Source organism: Lissotriton vulgaris, chromosome 10 (assembly GCF_964263255.1).
Source record: "Lissotriton vulgaris chromosome 10, aLisVul1.2, whole genome shotgun sequence".
Lineage (NCBI taxonomy): Eukaryota > Metazoa > Chordata > Amphibia > Caudata > Salamandridae > Lissotriton > Lissotriton vulgaris.
Window position 1 is genome coordinate 610737495 of NC_141698.1, and position 24375 is coordinate 610761869.

Consider the following 24375-nt stretch of genomic DNA (forward strand, 5'->3'; position numbering starts at 1 on the left):
TGTAAACGTCATATTTTCGTGTTGGTTTGATACATATTTAAAAATTGTGTTGCTATTAAGATTTGGGTGTATGAAAGATAAGAGTGTGGAGAAAAGCATATGTATCCAGGGATTCCTTTATGACTTAAAGTGCCATATTTATGTCCAGAAAGTGCCCTGGGTGATGAGGCGGTCACTAGCCAATATGCTACTAGGATCCCTTCCGCTTTTGAAGACTTTGGCTATGTGTGGTAGCTATAAATCCCAGGGTGCGCTATTCTGTCCACTACAAAGATGTCTAAACCCTTCCTTGGATGTTAGGCGATTGGTAGCCCACCCTAGAGGGGTGGTCACCTGGGGGCTACACGCCCAATGGAAAATGGTTTGTGCACTAATCTCCATTCTCTGTTACCGATGCCAATCTCTCTACCTTAACAAAGGGACAACCCCTCAGGAGTGTGATTGCCATTTGCCCACAAAAGGCGGTTTCACTTTTGGAGGTCGCCTCTTGGGCCAACACCATGAGTGGATCCCTGTGAGGAGGAGGTCACACCTCCCAGTGTAGCAGGCTACATTGTTCCTAACCCTGGAAGTTGTTCGCACTACTCCCCAGGAGGGCAGAAAGCTGGCTGGAGGCTGGCAAACGTTTCTAAAAACTGTTTTTGTTTAAAAGTGATATTAAAGTTGGGCTCAATTCCACGATTAATTTGATACCTTGAAGTTCAGAAGATAGCCAGGCTGAGGGGGCCTTCCAGTAACTCTGTGTTAGCCAATGGGGCTAGTCACCTTTCTACAGCAAAACGACAATTTGGTAGTGTTGCTGTCCAGACAGATTAAACGCATATGTCCTACTTAATAATATATAGCTTTCTGACGTAGGGCTCCAAAGGCTTTCCCTAGGGGAGACTTACATATATTGTTAAGGGAAGTCGGGGCTTTGACATTGGTTTATATGGTCGCACTGGCAGTTTAAAAATGCTCTTCCAGGCTGTAGTGGTAGGCTGGTAGCCATTGTGCACTTGGTCACACACAGGGTGGCGCAACCAGTGCTACAGTCCTAGGGGGGACACTCTGTCTTACATGTCCTGGTGCCATATACTAGAGACTTATAAGTAAGTCAGCCTACCCCAATTGGGGGTAGCCAATTCGACATACACTTTGTAAGGGGTTAGAACACTGGCACTGAGGTCTGGTTAGCAGACCTCAGTGCAATCTCAGCATTGAAAAAAACAGCAGCATCAGTCCAAAACTTTGGGGTTATCATACAAAAAGAGGCCTTCCCTTACACGAGGTGTCATGGAGTATGTATTGTTTTAAACCTCTGATGGTCTACATGAGTGAAAAGGGTTGGTTTACAGCTTGAGTCTATATGGTTTCTATTGGTAGAGAATTTCATTTTAGATGCAATACGTGTAAATGGCATTCTGGCGTATGCGTTCTCGCCGCTGTACACAAAGCTGAACATAAGAGGAAGAGGTAAACAATAAGAGGCATTGCAGTAAGCATATACAATAGATTTGTTACCGATAGCAGGCAATGTAGAGCTTCTTATCCTTTCGAGTTCCAAGGTAAATCTGTGCCATTTTTTCTTTAACATCAATGAAATATGGCTGGCTTGAAGTGATATTTCTCAGCATTCCCAAGGCGGGCTCCACTTCTCCTTTACTTAGTGCCAAATCCGCGTTTGCAATAGTGATGCGAATTTCTTCTGGTGTTCCATGGAATTGATGTATCGCATCTTGCATAACCTTCGTAGCTTCATGCTGAAATATTACAAAGTATTAGAAATGTTATTTCAAAGGTTAAATTAAATTATAAAAGTCCCCCCATAAATGCTACTCACTGATTGATTGTAGGCCCATGGTCTACGAAGCCAAATATTTGAGATGATCTTGAGGATTCTAATTGCATATCAAACCAATGTCCTTCTACTGGAAGAGCACACCCAATCTAGTTGGTCCAGTGGGAAAAGCTCTTGAGAAGTGCACCTGGCCAGCAACTGCAAAGCTTAGATCCTCCTCCTCCATATCTCATATCATTTAAAAAAGCTCAGGTAGTCGAGGGAAGAGAATCAATATATATGAACATATTTTAGCAGTTGAATATCCGCTCTAAAATCATCATGATTCAGAGGGAAAATTATGCTCCAAATAAAGCACTTAAGGAACATAAAAAATCATATCCACTGGTATATCCATGATAAAGAAAAAAAATAACAAAATTACTTACAATGAGCAAATTGTCTGAAAGCAGAGATCTTTTTAAACCATAGTTTGAACCGAGGTCTTACATTGGCAGAAAATCAGCAATTAGAGACTATTTAAGTCTGCAGTGAAAGCGTTTTGTATACTCACTCTTTAATTGACTCACAAAAGGTTCAAAACATTATATCCATGCATTAAAAGTCAGTGTGGAAGGGGAACGAGACATACCTCAACGGAGAGACCCTCGAGTGAGGGTTCCTCGAGTTCTAATCCTCCTGCGTCTCTGACAACCAGGAGTCCTTCTTCTTTGTTTCCCCTGCAGGTACACCACCATTGGAACCAACCCAGACTCATCCCGGAAACGGAACCTCCCGAGCGCCTTGACCCCGGAAGTCCCGAACCGGAAGCCGCCTACCGGGAAACCGGAAGTCCCACCTCCATCACAGGGCCCGGAACTATAAAAGACGCCGAAGAAGAGAGGAGAACGTTCCCGATAGCCGACTCGTGGCAGGAGACAGCGCACAGAGAACCATCGAGAGAGAGAGAGAGGAGTACGAGGATCGAAGCCGGAGAGTTGGAGGACGTCTGGACCGAGGAGTGGTGGAGTCCTCAGGAGGTGGCTGGAGAGCGGCCGTAACTCGCGGAAGAGTTACGGCGGGGCACGTGAGTACCTTGTTACCGTCTCCGTGTACCCCCTCTGTAGATACCTGTAGATATTTGTATAGAGTTAGATCTCACTGTTAGAGCACCTCTGCACTGTATATAAACTAAATTAGAGACACTTCACTAGTCAATCTTGTATAATATTCCCTACACCCCCCCCCTTCACCAGCGCACCTCCCTTCTACCCTCTCCCACCTCTTTCCCCCCCCCTTCTCCACACCTGTCCACCCCTTCCTCACGGTTCTCTCTTTTCCCCCACACGCCCCGGTGTTGGTAACGGTACCAGAGAAGTCTTTACCAAAGGACTAACCCCTGCTTCTCTATTTTCCCTCCGAGGTCATCCCAACGCCCGGAAGACGTGAAGACCTCTGGAAGATCCCCTGGACCACGTACCGCTGGGAGACGACCAAAGCTACACCCCGGAGTCCTTTATGTACATACCCCCTTTCTGTTGTCGAAAAGAACAATAAAAGAGCTACCATAGCCCAATATATACGCCTCCACGCCTGTTATTCCGGCCCGCAGCAACCCACAGTCCACACCTGGTGTCAGAAGTGGGATCCGGAAGCATGGAGGCCGCCGTGAAGCAACTCGCTGAAAGCCAGGAACTCCTAGGGAAGATGATGGAGCGGTTTCTTAAAACCGCTGAGGATGACCGTGGCCAGCTGCATGATGTCCTGAAAGACCAGGGTACCTCTCAAGATCGAGCCCTTGGGAAGCTTGTGGACGTCATGGGACAATCGAGACCAGCAACTACCCTGCCCTCGGTGGTATTACAAAAGTACGTTCCCGGAGAGGATCCGGACTTCTTCTTTACGAACTTTGAGCGCTTGGCTGAGACTGCTGCTTGGCCCGTTGACCGATGGAGCCACTACCTTGGGCCACTGCTGACGGGCGAACTCCAAACGGCATACCAACAGGCCAATATTCAAGGGCAGACCCCGTACCAGGACATAAAAACGTGCATCCTTGAGCGACTTGGGATCGACGACGAGACCTACAGGACAAGGCTGCGACAAGTACGGGAAGGACCGCAGGAAACCCCCAGAGCCTTGTCGTTCCGCATCCAAGACCTCACCAACCGCTGGCTGAAGCCCGCCACATCCACCAAAGACGAAATCCTTGCCAAAATTTACTTGGAACAGTTTTTGGCCTCCCTGCACCCAGCTACGCAGAAGTGGGTCCGTCAGCACTCGAAACTCACTTTAGACACCGCAGTCGAAATTGCCAGTGCCTTTAGCCGGGCACAGGACTTTCAGAAGAAGGACGAACATCCTTCACGAACGGTCCATGGAAGCCATCCTCGACCCCCGAGGCCGTTAGTACCCCGAAAACCGGAGCCTATTCCTTTTGTTCCCTTCCCGGTGACCCCAAGACCAACTCCTCCCGGCCCTCAATGCTACCATTGTGGGGGTTATGGACATATTGCAAGGTTCTGCCCTCAAAAGGAAGAACCAATGGAGGTCGGCCTTACTAGGAACTATGTATGTCTCACCCAGGAGGCTAGTCCACCTCCCTTCCGATGTCCGGTAAGGATCGACGGACATCCAATGATGGCCTTAGCTGACTCAGGTTGTCGGCAAAGCGTGATACGACCGCAAGAAATGCCCAACCCTCTGGGGCCGATGACTGGCACCGTAGACATCCAGTGTGTACACGGGGATACCCGGAGATATCCCACCACCCGGGTACAGGTACAACAGTACTCGGGAGAGCGTAGTCCCCTTAATGTGGGACTAGTACCCAACCTGCCGGAACAGGTAATCTTGGGCAGTGATTACCACGGACTTCCCCGACTGTTACACAACGCCACCAACTCCTTGGAGAGATGGTGGTCAGAGGCTCCTTTTTCCCGTAATCCACCTCCTGTAGAGCCCACAACCAAGGCTCCGAAGACAAAAGGGCAAAAGAAGAAAGAGAAAAGGACCTATGCCGCTGCATATCCTGTGCAGGTGGAACCGCATCCCTGGGAAAATGACCGAGAGTTCCGTGCAGCACAACAAGAAGACCCAGTACTACAGGACGCCTGGGGACGAGCCCTTGATAATGAGGATCCCTTGCACGTATGTCCCTATTTCTTTAAACGAAATGGTCTATTGTATAGGAAAGGTGGACCCCAACAAGAATCCCAGCTGCTCGTTCCAGGTCCCTTTCGTGAGAAGGTATTATTCTTAGCACATAGCCATTTGTTAGGAGGCCATTTCGGGGACGACAAAACCGGACAAACGATACTGGAGAAATTCTATTGGCCGGGCATACATAAACAAGTGAGTCAATACTGCAAAGAGTGTCCGGTATGTCAAAAGAACAGTCGATACCGGCCTCCAAGAGTCCCCCTTCAGCCACTCCCCCTTATTGATGTCCCTTTCACCAGGGTGGGGATGGACCTGATAGGCCCCATGTTGCCCTCGAAAAGTGGATGTCGGTACGCTCTCGTTCTCGTGGACTATGCCACTCGGTTCCCTGAAGCCATCACGTTAAAACATCCCACCACTCAGAACATTGCAAGAGCCCTGGTAACCATCTTCACCCGAGTGGGCTTTCCCCGTGAGATATTAACAGACCAAGGTACCCCATTTGTTTCGTCTCTCATGCGTCAGGTGTGTTCACAACTGGGCATAAAACAAATAAGAACTTCTGCCTATCACCCCCAGACCGACGGACTGGTAGAACGGTACAACGCGACTCTAAAGACCACTCTCAAGAAGTTGCTGGGACTAGAAAGCCGTCGCTGGGAGGAGATGCTTCCTTTGGCCCTTTTCGCTATCCGCTGCAAGGTCCAGAGCAGCACAGGGTACTCCCCCTATGAACTCCTCTACGGAAGACCTCCGAGAACCCTCCTAGACATGGCTCGGGAAGCCTGGGAAGCCGAGCCTGACCGTACCCGACCCCTGCCGGAATATGTCGCCAACCTTAAAACTCATCTGGGCCAAATTAGGGAAATCGTGAGGCAGAACCTATTGACCGCCCAAGCCACACAAAAACGGCAATATGACCGGGGAGCCAAACCCAGAACCTTTGTTCCCGGAGACCTAGTGTTACTTCTCATACCCTCATCCGACCACAAACTGCTTGGACAATGGCAGGGCCCTTATCCGGTGACGAAACAGGTAACCCCTGTTACATATGAGATTGAACTAGACCCTGTTCGTAAACAGAGGCAAATCTACCACATAAATTTGCTCAAGAAATGGGAGGGGCCTCAACCCGTGCTCTCCAGCAGGCTCAACCCAGGGGATCCGCTCTTCGTAAAATGTGTTGACCCGGAACTTCCGCCAAACAAGAGACAAGACCTCAGGAAAATCCTATCACCCCTACAAAAGGTGTTTTCCACGTCTCCGGGACACACCACAGTCATCGAGCATGCGATCCAAACAGAACCTGGAAAAATCGTGAGACAACGTCCCTACCGCATCCCAGAGGCCCGCCGCAAAATCATCCAAGAGGAAGTACAAGAAATGATGAAAATGGGTATTATTGAGCCCTCCGTTAGTTGTTGGAACTCACCCATCGTGCTTGTTCCGAAACCCGATGGCTCCACAAGATTTTGTATTGACTTCCGGGAAGTCAATAAAGTATCAAGTTTCGACACGTATCCACTACCCCGAGTGGATGAAATGATTGAACGCATTGGACGGGCTCGCTATATCAGTACGCTGGATCTCTGTAAAGGATACTGGCAGATCCCCATGAAGACCGAAGATAAAAAGAAAACAGCGTTCTCTACGCCGGACGGACTATTCCAGTTTCGAGTTATGCCCTTCGGGCTTCACGGGGCCCCAGCAACCTTTCAACGGGCTATGAACATTGTCCTGCAACCACATGCCCAATACGCAGGAGCTTATCTTGACGATATAGTCATTTATAGCAACGACTGGCCTGAACACCTGTCCCATCTCGAAAGAGTAATCACTTCCCTGGGTGAATATGGGTTCACCATTAACCCTGCCAAAACTACTCTGGCGGCCCAAACCGTGAAGTATCTGGGTTACCTCCTCGGGAAGGGGGTTATACGACCTCAAGATAACAAAATAAAAGCCATTCAGTCCATCCCTTTCCCCCAAACCAAAAAGGACCTCCGGGCCTTCCTTGGGCTGTTAGGATACTATCGGAGGTTCATCCCAAACTTTTCTCAGACTGCAGTACCCCTAACCGATCTCCTGAAGAAAACCCCTGGAACAGAAACCCTACTACGACAACCCTCACCTCAAATGTTGACGGCTTTTCAGAACCTGAAAAATGCACTGTTGTCCGAGCCGGTTCTCATCAGTCCGGACTACACACAACCCTTCATTCTCCAGACTGATGCCTCAGAACAGGGACTGGGAGCGGTCCTATCTCAAAAAGACCAGGCAGGCATAGAGAGGCCTATCCTCTACCTCAGTAGGAAACTCTTTCCCCGTGAGATGAACTACGCGGTAGTCGAGAAAGAAGCTCTAGCCATTAAATGGGCCATTGAGAGCTTGCGTTATTACCTAGAAGGGCGAGAGTTCATTCTGTATACGGACCACGCACCCCTAGAATGGATGGCACGCAACAGGGGACACAATGACAGGGTCCTACGCTGGTTCTTGTCCTTACAGCCCTACAGATTCCAGACAAAACACAGAAAAGGGGCCGAGCAGGGAAATGCAGACTACCTATCCAGATATCCCCCACCTTCCACCCCCACAAGAAGGATAGCTAGGGAAAGGGGATGTGGAAGGGGAACGAGACATACCTCAACGGAGAGACCCTCAAGTGAGGGTTCCTCGAGTTCTAATCCTCCTGCGTCTCTGACAACCAGGAGTCCTTCTTCTTTGTTTCCCCTGCAGGTACACCACCATTGGAACCAACCCAGACTCATCCCGGAAACGGAACCTCCCGAGCGCCTTGACCCCGGAAGTCCCGAACCGGAAGCCGCCTACCGGGAAACCGGAAGTCCCACCTCCATCACAGGGCCCGGAACTATAAAAGACGCCGAAGAAGAGAGGAGAACGTTCCCGATAGCCGACTCGTGGCAGGAGACAGCGCACAGAGAACCATTGAGAGAGAGAGAGAGGAGTACGAGGATCGAAGACGGAGAGTTGGAGGACGTCTGGACCGAGGAGTGGTGGAGTCCTCAGGAGGTGGCTGGAGAGCGGCCGTAACTCGCGGAAGAGTTACGGCGGGGCACGTGAGTACCTTGTTACCGTCTCCGTGTACCCCCTCTGTAGATACCTGTAGATATTTGTATAGAGTTAGATCTCACTGTTAGAGCACCTCTGCACTGTATATAAACTAAATTAGAGACACTTCACTAGTCAATCTTGTATAATATTCCCTACACCCCCCCCCTTCACCAGCGCACCTCCCTTCTACCCTCTCCCACCTCTTTCCCCCCCCCTTCTCCACACCTGTCCGCCCCTTCCTCACGGTTCTCTCTTTTCCCCCACACGCCCCGGTGTTGGTAACGGTACCAGAGAAGTCTTTACCAAAGGACTAACCCCTGCTTCTCTATTTTCCCTCCGAGGTCATCCCAACGCCCGGAAGACGTGAAGACCTCTGGAAGATCCCCTGGACCACGTACCGCTGGGAGACGACCAAAGCTACACCCCGGAGTCCTTTATGTACATACCCCCTTTCTGTTGTCGAAAAGAACAATAAAAGAGCTACCATAGCCCAATATATACGGCCTCCACGCCTGTTATTCCGGCCCGCAGCAACCCACAGTCCACAGTCAGAAATCTACTTTCTTAGTATTAATTATGCACTTTAAACTGGTATCAGAGTTTTATGGCCTTTGCCAAAGAATTGCATGAGTGCACCTAAAAAATTACAACAGATGTACAGTACTACCATGTACAAAACGCACTAACACAGAGAGCAAAATTTCACGAGTAAATGGTGTGGAAATTTTAAGAAGCACATGCATTTTTTCTTTCGTTTCCTCTCAAGCAGGAAAAATATTTTACCCTACATAGTTATTGCTTGCATATCGAGAATGGGAAGCGAAAGAAATTTGTGGATACCTACAAGCTAACAAGTGTGTGGGTATTCACTGCAACCTCCAGGGCCACTAATCCTACATTAACTACTATTCACAATATTTACATATGAGTAAAATCTTCTAGCAAATTTTCTACGTTCAAAAGTGCAATTTGCGGAGTAAATTATCATTTACCCTAGAAAGTCGTTAAACAGATGCGTATGAAAACCTTTAAAACTGTGGTGCAAAATGATCAGTTGCGGCCGGTGCAGGTAAGCGTGGTGGGGTGGGAGGGTATATAGTCGAAAGAAAACGGAATAGGATTTATTTAATTTTCCCTATTCTGTAGTCTGTTGACTCTCCCCCACCCGCTCTACCACTCTTACCTGCACCAGCCACCGCTGAAAATAATGACCAGAGAATCCACAATTTCCATCATTAAAATCTAGTTCACATAATGATCCTTACCTGCTCCCCATTTAAGCGAAGAACCTCTGCAAGTTCCAGATGTATGGACACACGTTCACTGATGCTTATGCTGCTCCCTTTTCCCTTCTTACTGTCTCCCTTTCTCATTTCAGGAAGATTCATGATAATTTTGAGTGTTTTAATAGCTTCTGGCAGATCTCCTGTCATTTTCAGTGCTCGAGCCTTGATGAGATGATACAGTGGATAGTCTCGAACCTGAAAAATAAAATGCATTAATGTATATTATATAAGTAGATGCTCAAAGAGCTGGTTTTCAAGGCTTTTGTAAACATGAGTATGTACCAGTGGTGTGATGGACATTGGTAAAAACATCTCGCGTTGAGTTGCCATGACTGTAAATTCGTAGCGCCCATTCCAGGCGCTTTACAATCAGAAGATGGAGACTCCAAAGACAGAGGTCATGTACAGGCTTTCATTTCTCAACATGGAAAAGGTGAACATTGCACCGATATTCTTGGTGAACATGAACAAACAGCTTGCATAGCTTTTTGCATTATGCATTCTGGTCTTTTAGGAATCCCAAATCTGTTATGCATGAAGATTCACTGAATTGGAATCTCCTACAGGCCACGGGGAGAGTCCAATCTTATGCATCAATGATGAGTATATTCCAGAAAATAGCAGGTAGGAGCAAACATCAGTATACTGGACCCATCATTTCACTGCAGGCATCAAAACATAATGAAAACAGCTTTTCCCTCCATTTACTCTTCTATCTCTGCCCAGTGTGATGGAAAAGGTAAGTACTTGTAATCCTTGTACTTCAGCATTAGTATTCACTGTGATTTCTTAAAATGTAGAATATCTTTAACACTTCTTCAAGATCCTAGAGCCCAAGTCTATTATGCTTTTTATGTTTTTCAATTAAAACATATAGCAAGGCCCTGCATACGGGCAAGGCGCTCGGACCAAACGGCATTCCAATTGAATGGTTCCAAGACCGCACTGCTGTTATTAGCCCATACCTGCTTCGAATGTATGAGGAGTGCCGTACGGCGGGGGTACTCCCGTTAGACCAACGAACGGCCACGATAGTGGCTATCCCTAAGCCTGGCAAACCTCCGGAGGACTGCTCCTCATACCGCCCTATATCCTTACTCAACGCAGAAAGTAAAATCCTGGCGAAACTGCTGGCAAATCGTCTCCTGCCCCACCTCTCTGAACTTATTCACCCAGACCAGTCCGGGTTCATGCCCCACAGGAACACCTCACTCAATCTACGACGGGTGCATGGGGTGTTGGCCAAAACGGATGAACTCGACGAACCAGCGGCCATCCTGGCCCTAGATGCCAAGATGGCCTTTGACATGGTTGAATGGGCCTATCTCTTCGAGGTTCTCCAGTACATGGGTTTCGGCCCTGTTTTCGTATCCTGGATTAAACTGCTGTACAATATGCCGGTAGCGCATGTGGTGGCGAATGGCCACATTTCGCGCTCCTTTCCGCTCAAACGCGGCACTCGGCAGGGCTGCCCTCTTTCCCCCCTACTATTTGCGCTGTCGCTAGAGCCCTTGGCGATCCGCATTAGGACCACCCCCTTGCTCAAGGGGATTCTATGGAGGGAGGGCTGGGAGGACCGCATTTCGCTCTACGCGGATGATATGCTTGTATACCTGACGGATCCTGACCATGGCATCCCGGCTCTCTTAAGTATCTGCAATGCCCATGGGGAGGTGTCGGGCTACACAATTAATTGGACTAAATCTGAACTATACACCCTGGCGGGCGGCCCACCCACGGTTGGCTCTGACTGCCCCTTGCGGTTGGCCGGCACGTCCTTTAAATATCTTGGTGTTCATGTTACGAGTGACCCGACGGAATTTGAAAAGTTGAACTTGGAGCCGCCGCTGGACCGCCTCAGGCGAGATGCGAGCTTCTGGGCAGGATTACCGCTAACGATGCTGGGGAAAGCAGCCCTCTTTAAGATGAAATCCCTGCCCCGCTTTCTGTATATTCTGGACAACACTCCCTTTGCAGTGCCCCCCAGGTACTTCAAAAGGGTGGCAGCAGTGGTCACTAGTCTACTATGGCACAATCGCCCGGCACGGATAGCTCACGCCAAGCTCTGTAAAGGTTGGTATGAGGGTGGCATCGCACTCCCTAACCTTCAACTTTATTATTGGGCGGCTCAGCTTAGACCGATTAATCAATGGCTGCACGCATCACAATCGGACCCTGCATTCCAGGCGGATCGGGCCCAGCTAGGGGCGGGTACCCTGCTGGCCCCGCTCTATGACAAGCGTAAACTCAGGTTGTTGAGGGGGCCCACTAAGATCACAGTTTCCGTCTGGCACGCAGCCACCGCTGCGCTAGGCTGGAAAGATACTATCACTAAGCTCACCCCGCTCTGGGATTCACGTGCTCTGGGCAACCTTCGGACCAGCAAGGGGTTCTCCCGCTGGGATGACATAGGCATCTCAACAGTGGGAGACATGTGGGACCATGGGGCTGTCATCACGTTCGACCGCCTGAAGGAACTCTACGAAATGGGACCGCATGAAACCTATTGGTATGTTCAGGTGCGTCATGCTCTGCTGGCAGTTATTCCGGTGGGGTCAACTCTCCCAGAGTCGTCCCCGCTAGAGGATCGCCTCCTCACTGACTATATGATGGAGAAGGCCACCTCCCTTACCTACCGGAAACTCCTGAATAATTCCCCAGACCCGCTAGTACCTCTCAAGGGAAAATGGGAGCATGACGTGGGGGAGATGGATGAACACGAATGGAACGAGGCACTGGCATCCCCTAAAGAAGCGGGCATATCCTCTAGAATGAGACTCATCCAACTCAAGGTTCTGCACAGGACATACTACACCAGAACATTGCTTCATCACATACAGCGAGCCCCTGACCCCTTCTGCTTGCGCGGCTGCGGGGAGGAGGGCACACTATTCCATACACTCTGGGACTGCTCCCTCATACAAACATATTGGTGTCGGGTCATGCGCACCATCTCACAAGTCCTAGAGGTCTCTGTGCTTCCTGAACCACGTCGCTGTCTTCTTAATGTGTGGGAACCAACTGACCTGTCCCGACATGGTCGCCTCTGGGTGACGATTGGTATGATGATGGCGAAGAGGGACATCGCGCAGCGCTGGGGGGTGGCAGATCTCCCGAAGGCCTCCCAATGGTGTGTGAATATGGATAGGACCATGGTCACGGAACGGGCGGTGTATTTATCCAGGGGGTGCCCGGCCAAGTGGAACAAAGTTTGGTCCCCGTGGAATGTTTACCGGGGTGAGATTTGTGAGCCACTCCCTGAAGGGGACACACTGGAGTCGGATGAGGATGAGTGACTGAGAGGGGAGGGCATGATGGTGGGAGGAGGGGCTACACTGGGTGGGGGCGATATAACGGAAGGGGGCAAATGCTACGGTATTTACCAAAATGTGAAAAGCGCAATTTGAATGGACTCAGGGCACATTTCCACCTGAATGGCATTCAGTTTCCTGTGACGATGGCAACGTGATTTCCCGAAGTTTGAATGTTTTTCTTTTTTAGGTATTCAACAAAAAAAACAAAAAAAAACAAAAACGAAAACCTCATAATTTGGCAAGGACCATTCGCAACTCCTTCTTCACGATTTCCTTTTGATGCTTTATCCTCAAGTCCTCACGACAGCATGTACTGTGTTACTGCATATTTGTTGCTTATACGCTATGATAGCGGCCGGCCCGGTTGGGTTGTAGGCGACGTGCTGTGTACTAATCGGTGAAGACTCAATAAAGGTTTTCAAAAAAAAAAAAAAAACATATAGCAAGAAAATATGCAAAAAAGGCATCATCTAGTGGTTTCTCTTTTTAACTACTTATCCAAAATAAAAGACACAGTGTACATCTGGCTTAGCTCTAGTCTACAAAACAGTGTATTTCACATTAGGAGTTACACCCTGGTCATTAAAGAATCTTGGTGGCGGCACTATCTCCTTATGTCCAGCAGGGTGACAGTTGGGTTGTTCGCTTTTGCATTTAAAAAAAGATATGCATTTACAGAAACCAGTTAAAAATCTGTGGCCCTAAAAGGGGTAAGGTGGGTTGGGCTTTTATGAGTTTAGAGAGAATACCTGGTGCAATGAACTGGGATTATGAGTATATAACATTTCTTTCTTCACCATCACATTTTTTCAGGTCTTCATAAAAGATAAAAACAGAATGGTAAAAAGACCCAACTTAGAACTTGCAACCAGGGCCACAGAATTGGACGATTATGTAAATAAGGTAAGAAGAGAAGTCTGGCCCACTAAAGTATCCATCTAGGAGTCAGAGTTCGACAATAATTGATAGTCTTACAAATGTTAGGAATAGAACATTTATTATAAGAGACACAGTAGCAGCCTTTCCCTTTGTGAAATGAGCCCTAGACTTAACACATAAGGACCTATTAGCTTGTGAAATACAGGTAAGAATGCAAGAAACTTTCCAACTAGCTATAGTCTGTTTAGAGGAGGCAGGACCTGTTCTACCCTGAATTATAATTGACAAAGAGCTGTTTGACCGTACGTATATCTTTAGGCTCGCCCAAATATTAACGTATAGCCCAATTGACGTTGAAGCTATGTAAAGAACTCTCTGCCAGTAATGGTCAGACTAAGGTGACAGTCATAAACCTCTTTTCAGAGAAAAGAATGGTGGGTTTGTAAGGACACTTTGTTAAGACAGAACACAGTGTATGGTTCCTTGGTGCACAAGGTGTTTGGACAAAATATAGAGAAATAAATATTGTGTGCACAATATTGTGTCAAGAACATAAAGGACAAAATTATTGTGATGGTAACTGTCTATGGGAAAGCAACGTTTTATTACACTTAACAACATTTAAGTACCTTGATGATATATTTTCATGGTATGTAGATGTGGAGTTAGGAATAGTACCTCTATACTTACCTATTTGCACTTTCCTTCTTGATATTTTGGTCCTCGATATTTTTGACACATTATTCTGTTCACACAATATTTTTGCAAAAAGAACAATTGATGGACAGAATGCAGAATAATGTCATACATTCACCCCAGTACACAGATCTGGGCCTAAATCCATCGTTTTTCTGCTCACCATGCAATTCCAGTTTGGACCCAGCCATATGCAAATCAGTCTTGACCCAGCGCCCAATGGGAACAGTTCAGCCCGAACTGCCAAGCCAGGTCCTCCCTGGACTGGAAACAAACAACCTAGGACCGGTTTCGGGCTTTCAGCCCTCATCAGCCAGGATAGCTTGACTTCAGTGGCATGGAGAGCACGGGACCAACGTCTGGGCATACCCGTCCCACTCGGGGAGACAAATGCAAAAAGAACAATTGATGGACAGAATGCAGAACAATGTCATACATTCACCCCAGTACAGAGATCTTTTTTGACATCCATATTCTATCAGACATCCGGTACAGAGAGCTTAAAGCTCACTCATCCACCTGGATGATATAATAGCCACTAAACAATCAACCTTCTGCGAAAGGTGCTGTAAATCAGCCTTGTGCATGGGTTCACACGGAATTTCGATCCGTTTAGAGAACACACATTAAATGGCCAGGGAAGAGAAGGTCTATTACCAGGGGGAAACACTGTCCTAAGACCCTACAGGAAATCCTCAATCAGTGGAACAGTGAATAAAGCCTGAGAAGAAGACTAATGGTAAGCAGAGACAGCAGCCAAATGCACTCTAATAGATGTATTCTACAAACCAGATTTTGCCAAATAAAGTTGATATGGTGGTACTATCTCTTCCTGGCATAACGATCCATCCAAGTCTACATCCTCAGGCAATGACCTGCGTCATCTTCCTTTTCTTGGAGTGGGAGATACAGATAGGGCAAGCATTAAGTCAGGGTGTGAAGAATTATTCACGTCTCTATACCTCTTGCAGGAACACCTAGATGGGGACACATCTCTAGACTCATGGCGCTTTTCACTCAGAGAACTCATGCTTTCCCGATAAAACTGGAGAATACCTTCTTCTGTCCACAGATGAAACGGCACTTCCAAAGATGAATAAGAAGAATCCACTAGGGATACCTTGGGGCAAGAGGATGAGTATGAGTATTATCTAAAGAGAAGAGACTGCTACGTCTTCAAAATACTGATGAGATGGAGAAGATGAGATTATTCCCTTTCAGGTCTTCTGATCTGAAGGTGATCCAGGGTTTGACAAATAGAAATCACTCGGGATGATGAGGACTGCCAACAATGACATTACTTGACAGGAGCCTTGACGGTTGACGGTTCCTGAGCACATGCCGAACTCCTGCCTCTCTACCTAGAGCACCTCGAAATGGATCACCTCAAAGTCGACCAGGAACGGAAGTCCTGGTGATGGCTAGTTGCTGCCCACTGACCTCCAGAAATGTCATCTTTGGAGAAAAGATGGTGAAATGGTCACCTCTCTCCTATGAGGCAAAAGTGAACACTGTATTCCCCCTTTGTTTTCCCTGGAGCAAACCCCTTCCCTGTCCGTTAGTCTTCTATCTGATATTTTCTTACAAATCCCTCGGTCCTTGATGGAGTGAGAGTTTGGAAGACACACCACACAGAGATAGTGGTCATCATTTGTAAACATCTTTTTCTATAAAACATTTTATTGGGTTTGTTAACAGAAAACAAAGCATTCATTGTAGGGATGATTGCAAAGCTTTTATGACCTTCCTCACATAATATCATCATTAGTTCCAAAGACACAATGATCAATATCACAAATTAGTACAGGAGTCATCAACATCATTTTACTTTATTTTGGTTATGGAACTATAAAAGTACACATAGTAGCATACGTTTAAAAGAATGGCACAATAAAAGCATTTCAAGTCAACAAGAAGCATTGACGAGTATTCAGTTTTCAACTAACAAAAAGCTTGTTAGGGCCTTCCGGCAAAACCTTGTTTTTTAACAGCTGTTTATATAACAAAAAGCATAAAAGACTCTTAAAATTACCTAAAAAGGGCCATATGTCCAAATAAACTTAAAGTGCAGAGTGCGTTGGGGTATTGATACCTCTTTTTCTGAGATTCCTTATAGAAATTATTACAGGAGTCATAACCTTACTCCCTACTATGACTTGACAAAAAAAGCCATGTATGCCCAATTCCTCATTTCCTCTCTTTCATTTAGGGTCACATGGCGTCAAAGTGACTTCTCCATGGACACAAATTTGTCTAAACCTTATAATTTTTCTGTGGGCATCCCCACAGCCCTCCATGCCCCCAAGTGTTAGGCTTCTGAACCCTTCAAAGAGCGGGTGATATCCCTCTTAGCAACCAGGGGCCCAAGTAATAGTAGGGCTAATTTGCATCCATTAGAGTCAAGGCCAATGTTTTTGGGGAGGGAGTTTTATATAGCGCAAACTCAACCCAAAGGTATCAGAGCGCTTTACGTGAGCGCAAGTTGCGTTACAGACACACACATTCATTTTGTTAGGCACAAGAAGATTACGTGATTTGCCCAGAATCACAGGATGTTGAGTGTCCCTGTCGAGATTCGAACCCGGTTGCACAGCTTCGAGGTCAACCGCTCTAGCCGTTACTACATATCCTCCCCCCAATATCTAGAGTGACTAGTTTGGGATCAGCAGGTAACGACCACCGTAAGACTATTCCAGTGTATCGAGCACGTCCCTCCAGAAGGCAACAATTACAGGGCAAATCGAAATCATGTGCAAGAGATCCGTAACCTGTGTAACACATCGCTGCCAGATCGAAGAGATCATTCCTGTAGTATATTCTTTGAAGATATTTTAACTGGATGAATCGGTAGAGCAAGGCAATGGCTAATTCCCGCAGGGCCGCAAGCGCCTCCAGCTAGCCTTCGTCTGTGAGAGGACCTAGATCTGCCTCACACGCTGAATGGAGCGCTAAGACGGTATCAGAAATATTATTAAAGGGAGAGCAATATATCTGTGTTATATTATGCTTGGACTGTTCACTCATTAACAAATTAGCCTATAGGCTAAAGTCAGGAATCGTTTACATCTTCACTACGCAGGGGTTAATTACAAGGCAGGGCTGGAGGTAGCAGATAACTTGAGTCTTCCACATCTTACCTCCATTTCTCAGAATTTCCTCAAAGTGACCGAAGCCACCAAGAGGTGAAAAATCACCAGGAAAACCAGAGAAAAAAAACACTTTATCCTCAGAAACAAATGTAAAGAGAAAGAAAATCTCCGTCAACATCGATTAAAGCTAAACGCTCCCCCACAAAACAATTGCTGTTAACTGCCAAAACATCTTCAAATAAAGCAGGATTGTGTTCAAGATCTTCACCACAGAGCGGAGAAAATAACTGTCTAAATGCTAAGCATAATGGGATAGTGCACACTTCAAAGGTTTTAAAAACAGTAGCTTTTAATTCCGAATGTCTGTATGCTTTGCATCGAGGCACATTTTCCTGATTTCTTTTTTTGCTTTAAATACACGATTTTCAAGTTTGGTGTTTTCAGCAAAATGTACTGTTTCGTCCTATTTTTTGGCTATTTGGTAAAATAAGGAAACTGCAATTGATCCAATTCTAGCATTGTTTCCGCTTTTTAGTTTAAGTCGGGTTCGAACAAGCTTTTTTCTGTGATAAAAGCTTGTTCGAACCCGACAGGACAACTGTTGTTCTACATTATCATCGCCCAGGTTCTGAGGGATACTGGGTTACCCCATTGTGACTGATTTTAGTTTAAGTGGCAAAAAGTATGGATTATGAATATCCACACAAATCCCATGGTCAAGAACTTTGTTATGTAGTCAGCGATTCATAAGCATAAAATGATATAAAATATTTTTTTCTTTTTTACAAAAATTGCCTCCATTTTCTAATAACTTAAGTTATAGTGGGCCTCCAGGAACAGGCTTCCATAGTTCCTGGAACCAATCACCAAATATCAAGCAATAAGGAGCCTTGTAAATTTAGTGCCCTGGGGATGTAATGTTGCCTTTGTTCATTTTATGCCCCCGGAATCACTTCTGTATTACAGAAAGGGGCGCAGACACTTGTGCTGCCATTCCTGTGACACTCATTGTGCAGGTGCACATATTGCACCTACACTACAACAATGTGGGATCCCCTTATTTGAATGGGGTAATGACACCATGAAAATAACGCTTGTCCCTCTACCTTCGGTGTAATACTGACACAGGCACAGGGTAAACAAGCACAACTTCAATTGTTAACTCACAAAATACCAGAAAAATTAACAATTTATAAATCACAGTTAATTTAAGACTGACAATCTATGTTGTGTCCTTTCCTATAGTACACTTAAGTCGTTTAGATTTATAAGGCACATACAGCAGCACCTACCTTAAAATTATGGCTAACTCCAGTTTCCAAAGAGAGGGAACACTCCGAGAAGTTGGCTTGAGACAGGTAGATCTGGGCCATTAGAAGATGCGCATCGGCAGATGTTGAATCCAGTTCCAAACAACGTTGCAATGTGCCTTGAGAACCTTCTAAATCGCCTGCAATTATAACGGACGATTCTGATTACACATTAAATTTGTATTCTGGAGAGAAATGGTTTACGTTTCTTTACTTGGTATTATTTCATAGAGCAGATGTTCAGTGAAATCATGTAAATACATACATACGCAAATATAGAATTGATCTAGAGCTTCATACACAAGGAAAACATAAATGCTTATCGAAAGAGTGGCTTGTTAGGTCTTAAAGAACGGTATTTCTATATGTAAGACAGTTTGGACCCTGACAGTGCTCAGGAAGATTATTTTACGCATACTATTAGGAATGAGCATCAATTTATGTGCTTAAGGACATCAGATGTTAGGAAATATAGATAAGTGTTGAAAGAGAAGAATGGTGATAACAGAAAAAATTAGATATTTTCTGTTTGATACGGTAGGCTATGAGTATATCAGCAATCCAGTTTTTATTTTGTGTTATATAATCTCCAGTTTCAATCTGTTCAGGGTATTACTTTTGGTAGAAATGCTCTCAACTCCCATCTTTGGGTGGTGCTTTCTTTACAGTGTTCGAATGTAATCAATTACAGTTCTTGTATCTACCATACCTACTGTGATGTGACAACCCATAAAGCCAAGTATTTTTTAGGTTTGATCTCAATGTCACAGCACAGTAGTGAATTAAGCTGAAAACTATTGCAGGTGAAAAGATGGTCATTTTATGTGACACCCCATCCTTTCACATATTTGGGCACTTCCCTCTACACTTGCACTCCACTCCCTCTTGATTGCCTTACCCACTCCAAAGGTAATCAACTCCTGGCAATAGGTTTTGTTTAATTTGTTATTACTAGTTTGCACTGAAAAGGAGGATAACACATTTTATAATTTGCATGACAATCATATTTCAACACGAGCACATAGTGCCACCAGCACAGTTGCAATCTTTTTTACAATATTGCAATAACCACTTAGCACACAATAAAGTAACCTAAACCAGTTATCTCGACACATTTAGTCACTTTCATGCTTTTATCGTCCATCTAGGTATGCAGTTTGATAAACAACTCACTAAGACCCACCAATTACATGAGGTGGCAAGAAGTTGTACATATCAGGTACGCATCCTGAAACACAATATATGGATTTTCACAGTGCCACAAACAATTCAAATTATGAATGTATTTAAATCATCAAAACTTGATTACTATCAATCCATTTACCTTGGGCTTCAGCCCAAAACGCAAAAGAAAGTAGAGCGTGTGCAAAATGCAAGAGCAAGACTAATTTTCAACTTGAAAAAGTATGATTCTATCTCATATTGATTAGTCAAACAGCATTGGCTGGCAGATAAGCACAATTATTTTTAAGTTACTTTGCTTAAGTCCATAAATGGCAGCTGTCAAAAACCTTTGTTAAGGCAACTCATAATGTATAAATCAAACCATCACCTTAGATCTGAAAAAGCATTGCTGGCTCAGGCGCCCAGATTCCATCGAGCCACTTTTGGCGGAAACACGTTTAAAGCTGCAGCATCCAAGCTGTGAAACAGCCTACCAATAAGTTTACAAGATAAATCTTCCCTTACAGTATTTAGGAAACATATGAAGACGTGGCTCTTTCCAACATTTTATTTGTTGTTTTATAACTTTCCCCGTTCTATTACTATTATTTCCTAGAGGTCGGAGAGTGCCTAGATAACTTAGGGTGGCTGTCATGTTACATAGATACAAAAATACTTAATAAAATGCTGGCCCTGGCAACATGGTGGAAGTCCCTGTAACATGAAGGCCTGGCGCACTGGTAGTAATCCCTGCTAAACTGCTGCCCGTGCCACAGTGAAGGTAATCTCTTACAACATGCTGATCCCTGACTTAAAAGTGGTAACCTCCGACAGAATGCTCACTGAGTGCGTCTGTGTATTTCTGAATGAGTGCACATGTGCATGCCTGTGTGCTACTGGAATGCCTGTGTGTGCAGGTGAGAACCAAATGTTTTATCCACTGCCCTTGATCTCAAATGCTGGACCAGATACAGTGGAGGTCATTCATGGCCATCTGTTGGCCCTGGCACACTAGCTGTAGTCCCTGCACCATGCATGCAATGGTATAACGGTGATATTCACTAGAAGCAGACAGGCGCTGGCACAATTGTGGCAATTTCTAGTAACATCCTGGTCCTGGCACAATGGTGAAAATCCCTTCCAGCATTCTGACTTTGGCACAATATTAGTAATTCCTAGTCAAATGTTGGCTCTGGAACAATGGTGATACTCCCTGGCAACATGTGGGCTGGCAAATCGGTGGTAATCCATTTCAATATATTGTACATGACACAATGGCGGTAATCTCAGACATCAGGCTCACAGTGACAAAATGGTGGTAACACCTTTTTTAAATGCTGTCTTTTGCACAATGTTGGTAACCTGGCATCATGATGGCCCTGGCACTGTGATGGTAATCCCTGAGAACATGCTGGCCATGGGACAATGGTGGTAATTACTGGTAAAGTATGGGCCCTGGCACAGTGGATGTAATGTCTGGCATCATACAGACCTTGGTACAGCAGTGTTATTCCTAGTAAAATGCAGGCCAGACACAACAATGGTAATCTATGTAAACATGCTCGACTTGGCACGACAGTGGTCATCCCTGGCAACATGCTGGTCCTAGCACCGCAGTTGTAATGTCTAGTAAAAGGCTGGATGTAATACAGTGAGGATTATCTCTGGCACATTGGTGGTGATAACTGGCAACATCCTGGTTCTGGCACAATGGTGGTAATCCCTTCCAACATGTTAACCATGACACAATGGTAGCTTTCCCCAGTAAAATGCTGTCCCTGGAACATTGGTGGTAATCCTTGGCACTATGCTGGCCAGGGTAAAATGGTGGGAACCCTGGTAACATGCTGGCTTGGCGGATTGGGGGGAATCCCTTGTAAACTGCTTGTCAAAACATAAGAGGGGTACTGGCTTGCAACATGCTGCCATGTGCCACAATGCAAGTAATCCCCGGAAACATACTCACTGTGAAAACAGGTGGTATAATCTTTCAGAATAAAGGCAAAATGGTGGTAATCTCTGGCAACATGCTGACCCTGACACAGTGGTAGTAGTTTCCGGTAAAATACGGTCCCTGGCACAATGGTGATAATCCCTGGCAATATGTTGGCCCTGGCACAATGGTAGTCATCCTCAGCAACATGCTTGCACCTAGCACAATGGTGGTCATCCTAAACAACACGCTTGCACCTGGCACAATGGTGGTAATCCTTGGCAACACGCTTAATGCAGTAAAACTATGTTAATGAATTTGAAAATGCTGACCCTGGCACAATGGTGCCAATTTGAATTTAATTTGAATTTGAATTTGAATTTAAAAACATTTATATAGCGCACTACTACCAAGCGGTTTCTTGGCGCTTTAGGATTACGAGGGGGATGGCAGGAGCGGAGGGGATCAGACCTTGTAGGCTTGGGCAAAGAGCAGAGTTTTAAGACCCTTCCGGAACTCTATGTAGGAGGAAGTCAGTCGGAGTTCGGTCGGGAGGGAGTTCCAGAACGCGGGGGCGAGGACTGCAAACTTTGTTCCTCCGGCCTTTTTCTTACGGAAACGGGGGATGGTCAGCAGGGCCTGATGGGAGGAACGGAGCTCTCTGCCAGGTGAGTAGGGTTTGATGGCGGAGCAGATGAACTCCGGGGCGGTGCCCATTTTGGCCTGGAATGTAGTACAGCCGAGTTTGAACAGGGCTCGCTCTTTCACCGGCAGCCAGTGCAGTGCCTGCATTAGGGGGGTAACCCGATGGAATTTAGGCAGGCCGTGGATCAGGCGGGCAGCCTGGTTCTGCACTAGCTGCAGACGGCGAATGGCGTAGGCTGGGGCGCCATTGTAGATGATATTACCATAATCAAGGCGCGAGAGCACCATGGCCATCACTATGACTTTTAACGCAGGCAGAGAGAAAAAGCGAGAGATCTTCCTAATAGTTCTAAGGGAAAAAAAACAGGAGGAAACAACTGAGGAAACCTGTGAGTGAACGGAAAGTGAAGAATTGAGAAGAATGCCAAGGGTTTTGACCTTGGGAACAGGAAGCGGAGGGACACCAAGTGAGGAAGGCCAGTGGGAGGGGGACCAGGGACTGCAACCACCTCCGGTCAAGACTAACTCCGTCTTGTCTGGATTGAGTTTGAGGTGGTTGCAGTTCATCCAGTCTTGGATGAGCAACATGACGGACTGGACGTTCAGGGAAGAGGAAGGGGAATGGGAGAGGTTGAAGATTAGCTGGAGGTCATCGGCGTAATTAAACACCGTGACCTCGAGCTGCTGTAACATAAAAATTAGGGGATAGATGTATAAATTAAACAAAAGAGGGGAAAGTGAGGAACCTTGGGGGACTCCACAAGCAACCCTGCGAGGAGCAGCGGTGAAGCCAGCTAGATGAACCGCCTGAGCCCTGTCGCTCAGGAAGGACTCAAGCCAGGCGAGGGCCAGGCCCTCGATGCCCGCCGCCTTGACACGGGTGAGAAGAGTGGAATGATCCACCGTGTCAAAAGCGGCGGACAGATCTAAAAGGATGAGGGCCTGCTGACAGTTGGTGTCAATGCCCTCGCGTAGGCTGTCCATCACTGAGGTCACCACCCTCTCGGTGGAATGGAGGGGGCGGAAGCCCGCCTGCCTAGTAGAGAGGCAGTGGTTGGCTTCCACATAGGCGCTCAGGGTGCTGGTCACGTGGGCTTCTAGAACTTTACCCAAGTAAGGCAGGAGGGAAATGGGACGATAGTTGGAGGGGGAAGAGGGATCTGCACCAGGTTTTTTTAGAATGGGGATGATGGCGGCGAATTTGTGGGCAGAGGGGACCGCTCCGTTGCTGAGCGAGTCGTTCAAAAGTGTGAGGGGGGGAGTGGGGCAGTGTAGGAAGATTTCTCTTAAGATGTAAGCAGGGGCAAAGTCAAGGGGGGAGCCTGACTTTACCTTGTGAAGCAAGGGGAAGAGCGTGGCCTTCAACATGTCCCTGCAACATGGTGCCCTGGCACAATAGAGGTAATTTTGGCAAAATACTAGCATAATGTTGGTAATGCCTGGGAAAATAATGGTCCAGGCACAATGATGCCATTCACTGGCAACCTGGTAGTCATGGGGCACTGATAGTAATACCTGGAAACATGCAGGTCCTGGCACAATGAAGGTACTTTCTGTCAACATGTTGACCCTGGCACAGTGGTGGTAACTCTTGGTAAAATGCTGGTCATGGGGCAATGATGGAAATCTCTGCTAACATGGTAGCCCTGGTACAATGAGGGAAATACCTGGCAACATGCTGACCCTGGCACAATGGTAGTAATTTCTGGAAATACACTAGCTCTGGCACACTGGTGATAATGTCTGGTACAATTCAGGTTCGAGCACAATGGTGGTAATGCTGGCCACAAGATGGTCCTGGCAAATAATGGTAATCCCTAGCAACATATTGGCAATGGTACAATGATCTTGATTCTGGAAACACTCTGGCCCTGGCATAAAGGGGGTAATTCTTGGTAAAATGTTGGTCCTGCCACAGTAGTGGTAATCTCTGGCAATATGCTGACCGTGGCACAATGGTGGAAATTACTGGTAAGATGCCAGCCCTTGCACTATGGTGGTAAACCCTGACAACATGATGAGCCTGCTACAATGGTTGTAATCCTTAGAAATATTCTGCCCCA

General features: G+C 46.4%; 1 protein-coding gene across 1 annotated transcript in view; it reads right to left on the reverse strand.

Annotated features, from left to right (window-relative positions):
- The window catches only part of TTC21A (tetratricopeptide repeat domain 21A), a 427059-nt gene that overhangs the window by 227764 nt on the left and 174920 nt on the right, over positions 1–24375 (reverse strand). Inside the window, exons 13-15 of the mRNA XM_086941450.1 lie at positions 18553–18710; positions 9262–9477; positions 1504–1742 (exon numbers count right to left, since the gene is read on the reverse strand). Coding sequence (XP_086797576.1) covers positions 1504–1742; positions 9262–9477; positions 18553–18710 — 613 coding nt within the window. The remainder of the gene's footprint in view (positions 1–1503; positions 1743–9261; positions 9478–18552; positions 18711–24375) is intronic.